The 13,367-nt window shown below is 38.9% G+C and overlaps 1 protein-coding gene across 4 annotated transcripts; it reads right to left on the bottom strand.

Moving 5' to 3' along the window:
• Positions 1-4,922: 4,922 nt before the first annotated feature.
• On the bottom strand, positions 4,923-13,019 carry LOC135626833 (SH2 domain-containing protein A-like). Of its 4 annotated transcripts, none has more exons than XM_065132501.1 (12): positions 12,605-13,019; positions 11,418-11,609; positions 9,183-9,380; positions 9,003-9,095; positions 7,640-7,717; positions 7,373-7,540; positions 6,659-7,009; positions 6,293-6,555; positions 6,019-6,181; positions 5,592-5,935; positions 5,419-5,484; positions 4,923-5,336 (listed from the first exon to the last, which is right to left on the bottom strand). In XM_065132501.1, the coding sequence occupies exons 1-12, from the start codon at positions 12,806-12,808 to the stop codon at positions 5,300-5,302; spliced, it is 2,157 nt and encodes a 718-aa protein (XP_064988573.1). In that variant the 5' UTR covers positions 12,809-13,019; the 3' UTR covers positions 4,923-5,299. The 4 variants fall into 4 exon arrangements, with proteins under 4 accessions (XP_064988573.1, XP_064988571.1, XP_064988572.1 ...); XM_065132499.1 differs by having other exon boundaries at positions 5,063-5,348; positions 12,605-12,955; XM_065132500.1 differs by having other exon boundaries at positions 5,063-5,348; positions 11,418-11,606; positions 12,605-12,955.
• Positions 13,020-13,367: the final 348 nt, after the last annotated feature.

Below are 13,367 nucleotides of genomic sequence, written 5' to 3'. Positions count from 1 at the left end.
TGATTGGGCCCTAAATAACTCAGTATTTGGGGCCATTTCACATGTTAATGCTCCCTTCTGACACGACGATCAACGACGCCCCTTAAGCCTGTGCCGCGGTGTCCTTCTCGCTCGGTGCAGCTTGCACTGTACCTATTGGAACGAGTGATTAGTTGTGTCATAAAACTAGTGTCAAGTGGCCTAAATCCATTATACCTCAACAAGGAAACTGCACTTTGTTTGAGAAGAAAAGGTACTGGTGGCAGCTCTACATGTGCGATACGTACCTCACGCCAAGAAACTCGAAAGTGGAGTTCTTGAAAGCAAGTTATGTCCTTCCCCACTTCTCTGCTGTCTGCCACTAATGCCACCCACAGTCACTGAGTTGTCTTGTAATATGACTTCTCGCCTGGAATTGCCAGGAGCCATATTATGTGTTCCTCCTATTTGCCAGAGTTCCAGTTGCCTCGAACAGAAATGTGTGTTCTTTGGAACGAAGTCAAAGCTCGAAGAGTTGTTGCTTTCCTTCATGCACCAAGGTTTTTGGACTAAATCATGAAGCAAAAAAGCTTCGAATACATTCATTCTGTGGTCACTGCGAGAAGATATCAACTGAAAAATCCCATTCGTTATCACACACAACAGATCAGGTTCATTTAAACGCTTCAAGATGTAAGCATTATGAATGAAAAAGAGAGGCAGAACAATACCTGCTTGACAGAATGTGGAGTCTCCGATCGTAGCTCCTTACAAAGTGACCTTTTCCTAAGTGAAAAAAGAACAAGGTTTAATAAAACGTTGAACTTGAACTGGTAGATTATTAGAGGAATCCTTGCCGCTTCCAACATTAAAAGAGAGCTACTCCAGTAGATATAGGAAAGCAATGGTTGGATAATAAAAGGGGTGAAGGATACTCGAGTAAATTCCTCTGTGTGCCGATCCAGTCAACTGTTCTGAAAGGATCGTATAGCCTGATCATGTTGCGACTTAGAACTTAGACAAACCAACAGTGCTCATGCTGGAGTACTATTGCTGTGGTACTTGTGTACTTGCGTACCTTTGGAGGGACAGAAAGGAAGGGGGAGGTTGGTGCGTCTGCAAGTTGTGGGAAATTAACTGAGAGGCCTATGCACAGCCAACTTATCAGGAACTAATCTTCTTATAGGTAAAATGCTTGGATCATCGCACCCCTAATGTATTAAAACACTTGCCTTAAATTCACAACCTTCGTGCCACACATGGCTTTCAAACCTTGCGGCTCCAAATGTCTACCAGTTTATTTGAAACTCCACGCTGTCCAGACGGACTAATTATAGATTATTTCTGAATCTTATTAACATCATTTTTTTTTACTTCAATTTTTTTTATTAAAATTTTTATAATTTTAAAAATAAATAAACTCATTTGTCATAATGACGTCAAAGAATATAACACATGATACCACATGTTAGATCGATGCAAAAGTGATGGGCAAAAGGATAATTTCAACATCCCTTTCGTTTTCAACAATAAGCAGCTTGATAAGTATGTCATCATCTTAAAGAGAAGATAGATGGGGTTGGATGACCGAAAATGACATTCGTTAACAAGGTGACAAAGAGGCCAATGAAAACAAATGCTCCCATAAAAAGGGGGAGACCCAAAGCTATCACGATGAAGAACCTTCACTAGACCAACGATGAGGAACACAACTATGGCAAAAGGCACATGACAGTTTATCATACAAGTTGGACTAGTTCAACGAGGAATTGGTCTAGTCGATTGAGCCCAAGTATGACTTCAATTTTGAGTCAATTCTCACATAACCAAAAAGAGGGAAGAAAGAAGGAGATGATACCTTATTCCCTTTCCCTTATCCCCCTCTCAAGCTCTAGTTCCCTTGCCCTCTTTTTGCTTCTCGCTCTCTCTAATCCCCCGAGGCAAGTGGCAAGCAACACTAGAGTGTTGCAAGTGGTGAACGCTCTCGCATACGACGATGCGTTGTGTGAACACGATCGTATGATTGGTGCTTGATGGTTTCTCATGCGAGTTGAAATATAAAAAACGAAGGCCCCCAAGAAGAGGGGGAGACCCAGAGCCATTGTGTTCCTCAACATCGGAATCTAAACGCCACAATGTCGACAAATAGATGACACAACATTGAGCATCCTAGTGGTGGTTGCTCTCGATACACCAAGTGGCAAGGCTCTAGGTCTCCCCCTCTTCATGGGAGCCTTTATCTTTGTCAGCCTCACCATCACCTCCTCCACGAAAGCCATCTTCGATCGTCCAACCCCATACAACTCCTCTCCATGATCGGCGATATACTCACTAAGCCGCCCGTCGTTCGAAACAAAAGGAACATTGAAATTATCTTTTTGTCTATCACTTTAATACTGATCTAACGCATGATATCACGTATTATATTTTTTTGTTAATACAGTTAGACGTTAGGACAAACAAAATTATTTATTTTACTTTTAGAATTATAAAATTTTTAATATAATTTTTTAAATATAAAAACAGTTATGCTAATAGGATGTATAATCTGAACTGCAATCAGGTCAAAAGATCATAAGTTGGAAGAAACTTCTCCCTCCTAGTCTGCCTGTTCTTTTTCCCCAGAGTTCAAATCCTGCTTGCTGTAGCCCAAATCTTGTGTCGTTCATTGGGCCATTTCCTCTGCTGTGGTCTACTGTATGTGTCTGTGTGTGAGTGACAGCAACAGTTAACCTTTGCCATGAAATGTACTAAAATAGAATCAAAATATCAACCATGTCCTATATATTCAAGCTTTACTTGTCAACAATTCTGTTAAGCCAAATTAGTATAATTATGAAGAAACTTCAACATGGTTAAAAGAGGGAGAGAGAGAGAGAGAGAGAGCAAATGCTAAGTTGCACAACTACAAGCAAAATATGGTTCCTATAGTCAAATCCACCTTAAAAGACTGGGTAGAACCCTGCACTTCCTCTTCAAAATTCCAATAAATACTTGTCTTCTTTCTTGAAGATGCTAAATGTCCCACCTCTTCTTCCTTGTCATCTTTTAACATTTCACGTTCTCAGATGTGACTGTAATCACAGTCACAACTATCGTGGCTACAGTAGCCAACTCAAATAGCTTGCATGGAATGAAGTGGCTGAAATACCTGAGCCAACTTAGTAGGAGGCTCATCAAGTGACAAGTAACAATTATTGAGACATAACAATTAATCTAGTCAACCAACAATAATAAATCATTTGCATGGTATCAGTTCTCAGTTATGCCAACATCTTAATGAATTCATGACCTTCTCTGGCTGCCTTTGTCTATAGTAAACAACTTGGGATGCCTTCTAACACATAATGCAAACTCATCAGTACTAAACTACTAATGTGAAGTCCATTTTAGTGTCAAGAACTACCTAAACCCAATGAATGCTGCCTCCAATCAAGTAAAATACCAACTTTAGGCAACTCATATCTAAAATAAGTGCTCCTACAGCAGCATTTATATCTTCTGACAGCAGCCATTATCTACTTTGTCCAAAGGATTCCCAAGTTAACTCCCTCAGAACTCGGAAACATTCTCTGTTTTACCTAACCACATAAATATTGCCAACACCACAATGCTACCAACTCCAACATGAGAAGCAGTCAATGTTCATACCCCTACCAAGCAAGAAGATACAGGGACATAGGTCCTAGACAACAGCAAAACCACTATCAGCTCAGTGGATCAGACATCGACATTAACATCTTTGTATACATGATTTGAAGTAACAATTCCAAGTAGAGTCCCATCGATAACAACAATACCTAACCTAGTTGGGACCCAAGAAACTACTACCGCTACATCGTCCCCGGACAACGAAGCCTACCTGCTTAATGTGAAGCTATCAAAGCTGCATATTCCCACCAAAGTTGTCGAAACTCATCTGTTTACATCGAAGAAGGGAAACCCCACAAAATACTCGCCTCCAACAATCGATGACAACTAAACGAATCCTATTCGGATCAATCTAAGCGCGCCGTTACCCAACATTACCATCACCACATGAGAGAAACCCTAAACAAACAGATCAACACACAATTAAAGAATCCCGACACTGATAACCAGCAAAACAAATCACTGAAGAAAACGATAGTAGCCGATCGACCTGATAATTTGTCGTACATAGATCGGGGCGATGATGTTGGTCTTCCCCACCGACTGATCGCCCAAGAACACATCGGCGCCATCGCCGAGTCGTGAGAGACTTCCAACTCGAGATCGGAAGGGGAAACGCAGGCGACGGTGAGAAGAGATCCAGAAGAGTGGGTAACCTCCTCTGTTGCTGTTACATATTTGGTGTGTCGCGGAGGACAGTGGTGCTTAGTCGAAAAAGGAGACGCTCTTCCCGCCCGATGATTCTATTTTAATTTTTTCTTTTACCCAATTTCCTACCTTCCTAATTATTGGATTCAGGAAAAGGGCTCCATCTAGATACCTATTCACAAGGCAAGCGGGTAGGTGGGGTATGCCGCAAAGAGTGTGAAAAGCAGTGGCGGTGGAGGTGACGAGATGGATGGTTATAAACCTCTTTGCGTGATAAATACCGTCATAAACCTATTGCAGCATCACCTCAGTTTTAGCGTTACATTATTTGCTTGGGCTTAATAAGCACATCAGATCATTTAAACTTATATGGATTAAGTATCTATCATTTTGAGTTAGATCTTAATAAATGATATTATAATAGAAATAGCATTGCTCATAAAATTATATTATCACATATCATTTAGCTCAAAGTTCTAAACCAACTAAATATAAAAATAAAAATAAAACATAAATAAATTTCATATTACATTTAAAATGGAAATCACCTCAATTCTGGTTCCAAATTTGACGAACAATTTGGGAACCGTGATCACCCTTAGTATCACGGCACAAAATTATTACTGGGTTAGGACACCACTAATAGAGAGGCTAGAAGCACATCATGACATAAAAGCTATCACTAGATAGTATTATGGCAAGCAGTACGAGAATAAACATGAGAGAAAGGCTCTACATTTACAACAACTTTGGTCACACACAGCTCACAAATGTTTGGAACACTCCCATCTCATTATAGTGCGGATGATCAAATTACCTGATGAAATTAAACTCTTGATGTTGGTAAAATTCGCCAACATAAAAGAGTTTGCGAAACTTGAGAACGTTAGGTGTACAGAACAGGATGCAACTCTTGTTCATATACAACATCTTTACAACTGTGCAGGGCACCACTACATTAAGGCACGCTGCAGATCTCATAGGGGTGCCCAATCGTCAACTGATCCATCGTCACGGATGTTCATGCCATAATTTCCAGACCTCAGCTTGCACAAGAACTGCTGTTTTGTCGCACAACCCTGTTCAAAACACTACGGTGGGCAATGTTCCTAATAAAGCATTATACTTCCTCATTGAATTTGAAATGTTGCGTATACTTACCTTCCCAACTGGGATAATTCAGGTTCTTCCAACAGCAAGTCTTGCAGTAATCTTGAGTCTCGATCCCTGCAACAATTAGAACTTGAAAGAGATTAGCCACTGATCAAAGACCAAGATGTTTTGCAACAATATAAGAATGAATACGTATAAAACCAAAGGCTGAATAGAATCACCTATGATCAAGTGAAAGAAGCCTATGGTGAATGATGCAATCAGTGCCAACATAAGCAACAATTAGACTGCCAGCATCAGGGTGAGGCCAGCTGCGAGAGGTTGGAAATCGAAGCACAAAAGTTCCTGCCTTTTGTAGGCCTCCAGGACCTTTAAGCGCAGATTCTCCTTCCTCCTTTGTAATGAAACCTTCTATCCATTTCGGTGATAGGCATTTCCATATTCTGTTTATTCGGTCCTTGGACAAAGCAAAAGCTACAGGATACAACCAGTACCACATCCTGTCAAATTCTTCCCTGCCCAGATCATCACCACATCCAGCGATTCCACGCAAGATTTCAAGGTCCTGAATAATTTCTGCGCTGTGTCAAGAGCTCTATTTCTTGAGGACCAACATTTAAAAGGTTGGAAGATGGGAAAAAAGGCAACCTGTCCGGACAAGGGCCTACTTGCAGAATTGGCAACCATCATGAATTTGTTATTGATCTCAGAAATTGCATCCATCCAGAGAGCTCGTTGGTTCTTCCGAGAGATGGAGTTCCAAGTATCATCTCCTTCTTGGACCAAATGCTTTGAAACCAATATTTGATTTCTGTCAATATCAAGCAAAGATAAAATTACACAAAAAGTAGTTCTTCAAATATATTAATTATATAATTCATAAATTAAAACTATAGACAAGGAATTAATTTTAAAAGATCACCGGTGATGAGAGCATCCACTGTACAGGCAAACCTGCTCTGCAAAATTTGCAATATCTTCATTGCTTGCTGAAGCTATTAACTGCTTAAGTATCATTGATCGCTCAAAAGTACTCTCCAAACAGTACCGAAATATTGCGACATCCGAGACAACAGAGTTTTGGCTCCATCTGGAGTCCAGATCTTTAAGATCAGTGCTCTCAGAATCTGATGGTCCACTGTCTGTTCCTTCAAAGTTGTTTATTCTCATTTCTTGGTTTTTCCTCTTTTCACAGAATGCAAACATGTCAAAAAAACTGAGTTAGCGCTATGCAAAATACAGAAAGGAATTCCACATATATACATGTTGACAATCAAACAAGAATTACCTGTTCTGAGCTCCCATTAGCAACAACTTCTGTTGTTGACCTGTTATCCTCAACTTTAAAATGTTTCGACTGTGGACTGCATTTCAAGTCAGACTGGTTTGATGCTTTTAGTTGACCATTCCCATACACATCACGAATTGCTTGCAACCCATCACTGGCCTTTAGCAAATGAATTTCATCGAGAAGAACTGTTGTTGAAAGTGACCTTTTCCCAATCCCCAATGTCCGGTTACTGCGGTTCCTTGAGATACAGCGTATCGGACAAGAGTATGCTTCAAGAAATGGATATCTCTGACCATGCAATGGGTGGAAACAAACACGGAAAAGCCGATTGTCACATTTCGATGATAGCTGAAACAAGAAGCATAAAAAGGAAAAAGAAAGTCAGCCTCAGTAGTCAACTTTGCATCTAGAGACAAGAGAAGCAAGCATATATAGAACCTACTATTATGATGTAGCTATAAAACTAATAGCTAAAAGATCTAAGGACTTCTAGTACCATACAGTTATACACTGAACACCAGCATTAAAAACTAGCACTCAACAATGTCAGAGACCAACTCAAGTACCAGATAATTCTTAAAGTCATCCACATTCAGGCAAGGTAAAATATCTACAACCAGAAATTACTGGAACAGCCTCCTTTTTCTTTATCTTTTCCCCTCTTTTTTTATAAACATTAATAGAAAAAACTCAAGTTACTTTAAGAGTTACCTGAGATATTTTAAGCTTATATGTGGCACGGCCACGGAGAAGCATGACTGGCCTATCAGTAGAAGGGTATTCAAGTCCATCACAACTTGTTAGCAATGGTGCTTCGGCATCATCTCGAGTTTTTTCAACAGGAGTTCCACTGTCGGCATATAAAAGTGAAGCAACTACCTGAAAGCAGGAATAAGCAATCATCACAAACAAGATACATAAAAAGAAAATCATGCAGATGCTGGTTCTAAGAAAAAACCTGTAGGAAGCAAAATTTACCTCCATCTCCCTATGGACTGATCTACCAAAAGCATCTAATAGCACAACTTCCAAAGAGAAGTTCCTGCGGCAAGATGCCTACATTAATCAAACTATTAGTCTCAGAAAAACATGCAATAAGTTTTTGAAAAGGTTGAAACATAAACAATTTCCCATCACTTGTGATGTCAGTTTAGAATCTGAGATAATAACATTTTACTTCAAATTTCTTGTCATACTATTATTATGGTCATGCTGGATACAACTACTGTCAGAAACTTCTCGGTTACATGTTATATACTAATAAAAGTATTGATTGATTTAAAGAAGTAACTAAAAAGATGGGATACTTTAAGATACTTGATGGAAATTTTGGGCATACTTCTCCGAAGATCTTCAGATGAGTTTTTCGCTTGCAACACTCTGGCAGTATGGCTACCACCTAGGTTCTATGAAAGACTATCGCACAGGATAGGAACTATGATCAGGCAAGATAAAAATATGGAAATTGAGAACAAATGTTGTGGATGACAAAGGACAAGCATATTATAAATATACTTCGTATGACAAGCATACAAGAGCAAGAATAAGCATGCTGATGTTCGTTTTGTGTATATTTCGCATGTTAATGGAGATTACTGGATAACTGAAGATCATAGTTCAAGTTTCAAGTTTTTTTTTTTTTTCTGAATCACAAGGAATTCAGTAGTTAATGACTCCCAACGGTGGGAGATAATAGTCTTAGATACTCTTAATGCTACAATAAAAGAATCTTCCTCTTCATGCATTCAAAATCAAAGAGCTAAGTGACAGATTGCCAATCCACAACATATGGAGTTCAAGCTTTAAACTTTCAAGAACTGTACACTGAACAATTGATTGCTAAAATATAATGATTTCTTAATCCAAACTACTATTCCCATTGTGAGATGTCCATTGTAACTAAATAATATATATATCAATGTTAAATAGCAATATAACGTTTAGTTCCACATCAAAAGTAGACTAAGATTTAGATTGACTTATAACGGTCTAATGAGTATGCTACTGTTTATTTTAGCCTAAGCATTTTGGACCAACAAGTCAAATCATGATAATATAGTAACACCTCCAATTTAGTCCGTCTCACATCGAAAGTAAGCTAACAGTAACATTAACTTATAAGGGTATGATGGGTGATGGGTGATAAGATATCAGTTATCCTATCAAGTCGGGTCATGACAAGCGATTTACATATTTCTCTCAAAATATATTTTTTGCCATACTTTTTTCATGATCTATTTTTTAATTAATTGAAATGTTCATGGATTATCACTTCCAAACTCACATACATCATGCAATGTAATATTTATTGCAGCTTTGCTCATAAGATGAGAGCTCTGACCTTGCCACCAACAATGCTCCAGACACCATCACCTCCTTCTTCAACACCATCCAAAATGCATGAATTATCAAGAGACAACTTTGCTGGAGGATTCTGTTGTCAGGTTAACATACTTGGTTATATATGCTAGGTGATTATAAGAGGTAGCTGAATTTAGGCATCTTAAAAGCAAGTAAGCACCTTAACAAAATGCTCTGATACTGATGCAGATATAGGCAAAACCTGAACATGATAGATGTAACCACCAAGGTTCCCATCGTTTCCAACTAGTATAATCTTCTTCATATCATCTTGACAGTGCTTGCTGGATAAGACAAACAAAGACTTCTCTCCAACCAGTTTTCCATCAACATGAAGACGCATATAATTTTCAGCTACCTGAAAATCAGCATGCCAAGAAAATTTTCATTAAATTATGCAGAATCGTCACTGTCTCGCATCAAACAAGAGATGATAATTCAAAAAGAAAGTTCCATGTGCTTTATTCGCAAAACAATAACAACAAGTTGTGCACTTATATGAAAAGTAATTTTTGAACAATTACATAAAACAAATCAAGCAAAGAAAATAAACTCATAAGCTTGAACCACTAGATGTGCTGCTGTGGACAATTGCCCTAGTCCATCTCCAGCAATCAAATTAAGGATTATAATCAAAGAAGTATGAAGATTAAGTCTAATTATTTTGAAATAACAAAAATTTGACTTTTCTTATGGAATGTTAAAATGTTAAATATAAGAAGTTGTTGTAGTCCTTTTATGCCCATGGTTCCAAAGATTCAGCCAACACCTAAAGGATGAAAGCTAAGAAGATGATCCTTAAAAACATTATATCAAAGAAGATTATAAGAATGCAAAACTGTCCTCCCTTTAAAATAAGAATTACTAATTATAATATGCCAACAAATAATCCCAAAGTTTTCTGAAAGTTACTTAAAGCATCCAACAAATATATATAGAAGATAAGAGATATTCATGAATGATTTCTTCAAATTAAAAGCAATTACTCATCCAAAATTGCAATGGATATGTTGCATTTAATAAGGGGAAATGGATAGAGGAAGAAAGAAATAAACGGGAAAAAGGTTATGTGGAATTTAAAACATCAGCCCATCAACCATAAGCCTGACTCTTCTCACTGCAATTGATATAACTTGCAGAACTATGTCACCTCCTTGGCAAAATGTGAAAGTGAAACATTGGCAAATAAGAAATAACAACAACAAACATAATCAAGACAATCTTTACACGGACGTTACATTCCAATGACATAACTTGGTCAATAAAAACTAATTGTACTGAATCACAGTTGATGAATTCCCACCCCCTATGTCACGGACTCAAATCCATGAGAGGCATACGAAGCTATAATTCTAATCAAGCAAGAAATTAGATAAAAGTCATTCTTACCTATTAAGTATAAGATTAATCATCTGTATGGTCGATTCACAAGAGAGTACTTCTATGTGACCCAGGTACCTGATGTAAGCAAGATTGTAACCAAATTAGGGTTCCTTGTTTGAGCCAAAACTTCTCGTTCCATCAAGGGAACAAGAAGCAAATTGGGAAGTTTCATTCATGCTTCATGAGAATTGTTATTTCAGTTCTTTTTTCCCACAATTGACATGGGATCAATTCGTCCAGATCTTGGAGAGTGCAACTTGCAGATGTATCTGCTGCTGCCACTTCTCTTTGGGGGGAAGGACGCAGAGGGGACAAGAGACATCAGAAGAGGGGAAAATTGATGCCTGAGAAAGAATTGGCTTCTCTTTCTTAACATCAAGATCCTTTGGGTCATCTTCCTTTTTTTTCCCCCTGTTCTGCAAGTTCCATCAAGGAAAGACACAAAGATACCAGCCTTTCTGGTAGCTAGCTGGCAGTGGTCTTGTGGCCATGAATGAAATCATTGAACCAAATAATGATATAATAATTTTGACAACTGCAGCCCATGTCCTGCTAGTTCTGTTACAAATTATGAATAAGATCAATAGTAAAAATGTAGTATGCTTCTCTGATGCTGACATTCATACAGCTGACCATATGCCTCATTTATCATTGAGGTACAAAATTTATAATCTAGATGTGATATGACAACCACATGCTAGAACCTTTAATATTTTTTTGGCGGAGGTAAAGGTGAAAATAAGATGATTTTGCTTCAACCAAATCCTAAATATCTAAATGTAGAAGCAACTAGTTTAAAAATTATCAAGATCAACTGCCATGTTCTATGGTCCTTATCAGATAAGATACTCCATCTATATTAGGAAACAGAGGAATAAAAATGGAAAATAAGCAAAAAGTCTCAAAATTATTCAGAATAGTAGATGACAAATGTAGGAAATTGCAAAAAGATACACTTTTTGTAGCTTCGAAAACACATCAATCTTGTAAATAATTTATAAAAACCACATACCTGACATCCAACATGAAACCATTTCTCCAATGGGCAGTCCATCTCAGCAGCTGTGTGAAACATGTCAGTCCAGGGAAATGGATTCTCAGAAGAAGGAGCTTCTTTGTGTATTAATATCAAAGGAAGTAGAATCAGTTTATTTTCCTCATTTAGAACAAGAAAGGGAGCTTCATCTTCACTTTCTGAAGTCTTCTGTATTATTAAGGAAGAGAAATTTACAACACTGTCCAACTAAACACCAAAATAGAGGATTTCAAGAGCAAAAGGATATTCCTGAAGACATAACATTCACACTAGCCACTGTTACAAAGTTGTACCCTCAAACTTCATGCTCAAGTCTTATTAATTATGTAAATGCAAAAAAAGGTGCCAAGAACATTACATAACAAAAAAAGAGTTATTCAGTTACTGCTACACCTGCATTGCCAAAAAAGGATGAAGCAACAGCAACACACAAAGAAGAAAATATATGCTGAGAAAACTTCCAATGCATAAATTCTCGTTTGCCTCAAGTGAGATCAAACTAACACATCGTTTTAAACCAAATACTGATTTGAGAAAGAATCAAATTCAGACATTTACATCCATCAAGAAGTGTGAAAAAGAGAAGCAGAACATTTTGCAAGTCAAAACCAAGAAACAACGGATCAAACGCCAGTTCTGCAAGGTAACAGTAGTGAATTCTTCCAAACTTGATAAGCAAGACTAAGAAATCTTTATCATGTGGAAGTAACAATTAACTATCTAATATAAGAATTAATTAATATTCAAGGGCAAGAGCAGTCAGACTCGGGTACCCAAAGAAACACATTCCCTGCCATTTATCCCCAAACAATCAAACTTGGCGGAAAAGGTTAAATGAATAAACGAACAAATTCATTCCATTTATCAGCATCCACTTCAAACATAAACCACAGAGAGTAAGGAAAAGGAATTTCGGGCTCCCCCCTTTTATCCCACACAAGAAAGAAACGACCCTTGCAAGTCAACCAACAGCTGAAGCACTCGCACGACGACTCCAACACAAGCAGCAACGCAAAACAAACTAAAAGTACCCGCACCAATACTCACGGGATTCGAATAAGTAATCGCGGAGAAAAAGGGAAGAAACAGGCAAACAGCAAGAACAAGCAATACAGAGACTTCCTTTTCCAGGATCAAGAGATGCGACAGGAAGAACCGGATACCTGCTTAAGAATGATGGAAGAAGGACGAGCAGAGCCGGAAAGATAAATCCAGAAGCAAAGGGAGAAGCCAAAGCCGCCGCCATGTTCGCCTTCGCCTTCGCCATCTCCTCCTTCCTCGTCTCCTGCTCCGCCTCGATCGAGGCTTATCCTGAGATCTTCGAGCTTGGCGTACTGCTCCTCGCGGCATTGCTCGCCGTCGGCCATGGCCGGTCGAGGGGTAAGGAGAAGGGTTGGGGTTTGGTGGTGCGAGAGGACGCCTCCTATAATGTTTTCGGCTTCGAATTTTGGTGGGGTTGGGGTTTTCTTTGCAGCGAGGGGTTAGTTAACGGTCTCCGCTGTCCACCCCCGACTTCGACCTCGACTTAACCCGTCCGAGAACGAACAGCTCTACCTAGCGTTATCTCGACTGATGTCGTCGGTGGGCGGGCCGTAGAAGTGGTAATGGAAGCAGGTTGATATCTATACCGTCCGAAGATGGGGTCGAGCAGCCTCGTCCTGATCCGACGGTGGACATTTATGCTCACGGGATTGTTGGTCGAAAAGGATTTTGATTTTGGGGATGTTTGTGTGCCCTTATTAGACCGACTCCTATCGAACACAAGCAAATGTGCTGAGTACGAGTGGTCATGGCACCATCTTTGTTTGCCGAACGCCAAACCAGGCTGAATCAGATCCAATTTCGCCTGTTGGACGACTCTTCAGCCACTTCAACCAACACCGTATCAGCTTCTAGACATCAGTGAAGGAAACATTACTATCGTCT

Source organism: Musa acuminata, chromosome BXJ2-11, assembly GCF_036884655.1.
Source record: "Musa acuminata AAA Group cultivar baxijiao chromosome BXJ2-11, Cavendish_Baxijiao_AAA, whole genome shotgun sequence".
NCBI classification, from domain to species: domain Eukaryota; kingdom Viridiplantae; phylum Streptophyta; class Magnoliopsida; order Zingiberales; family Musaceae; genus Musa; species Musa acuminata.
The sequence above is the reverse complement of the archived record's forward strand: the minus strand, read 5'-3'. Positions and strand labels throughout refer to the sequence as shown.

Coding starts and splice junctions, on each gene's coding strand:
- LOC135626833 (XM_065132499.1), bottom strand. CDS start 12,808: ATGGCCGACGGCGAGCAATGCCGCGAGGAGCAGTACGCCAAGCTCGAA. Junction 9,381..11,417: donor GGTTTCATGTTGGATGTCAG/GTATGTGGTTTT, acceptor GCTGATTTTCAG/GTAGCTGAAAATTATATGCG. Junction 6,182..6,292: donor AGTGGATGCTCTCATCACCG/GTGATCTTTTAA, acceptor TGATATTGACAG/AAATCAAATATTGGTTTCAA.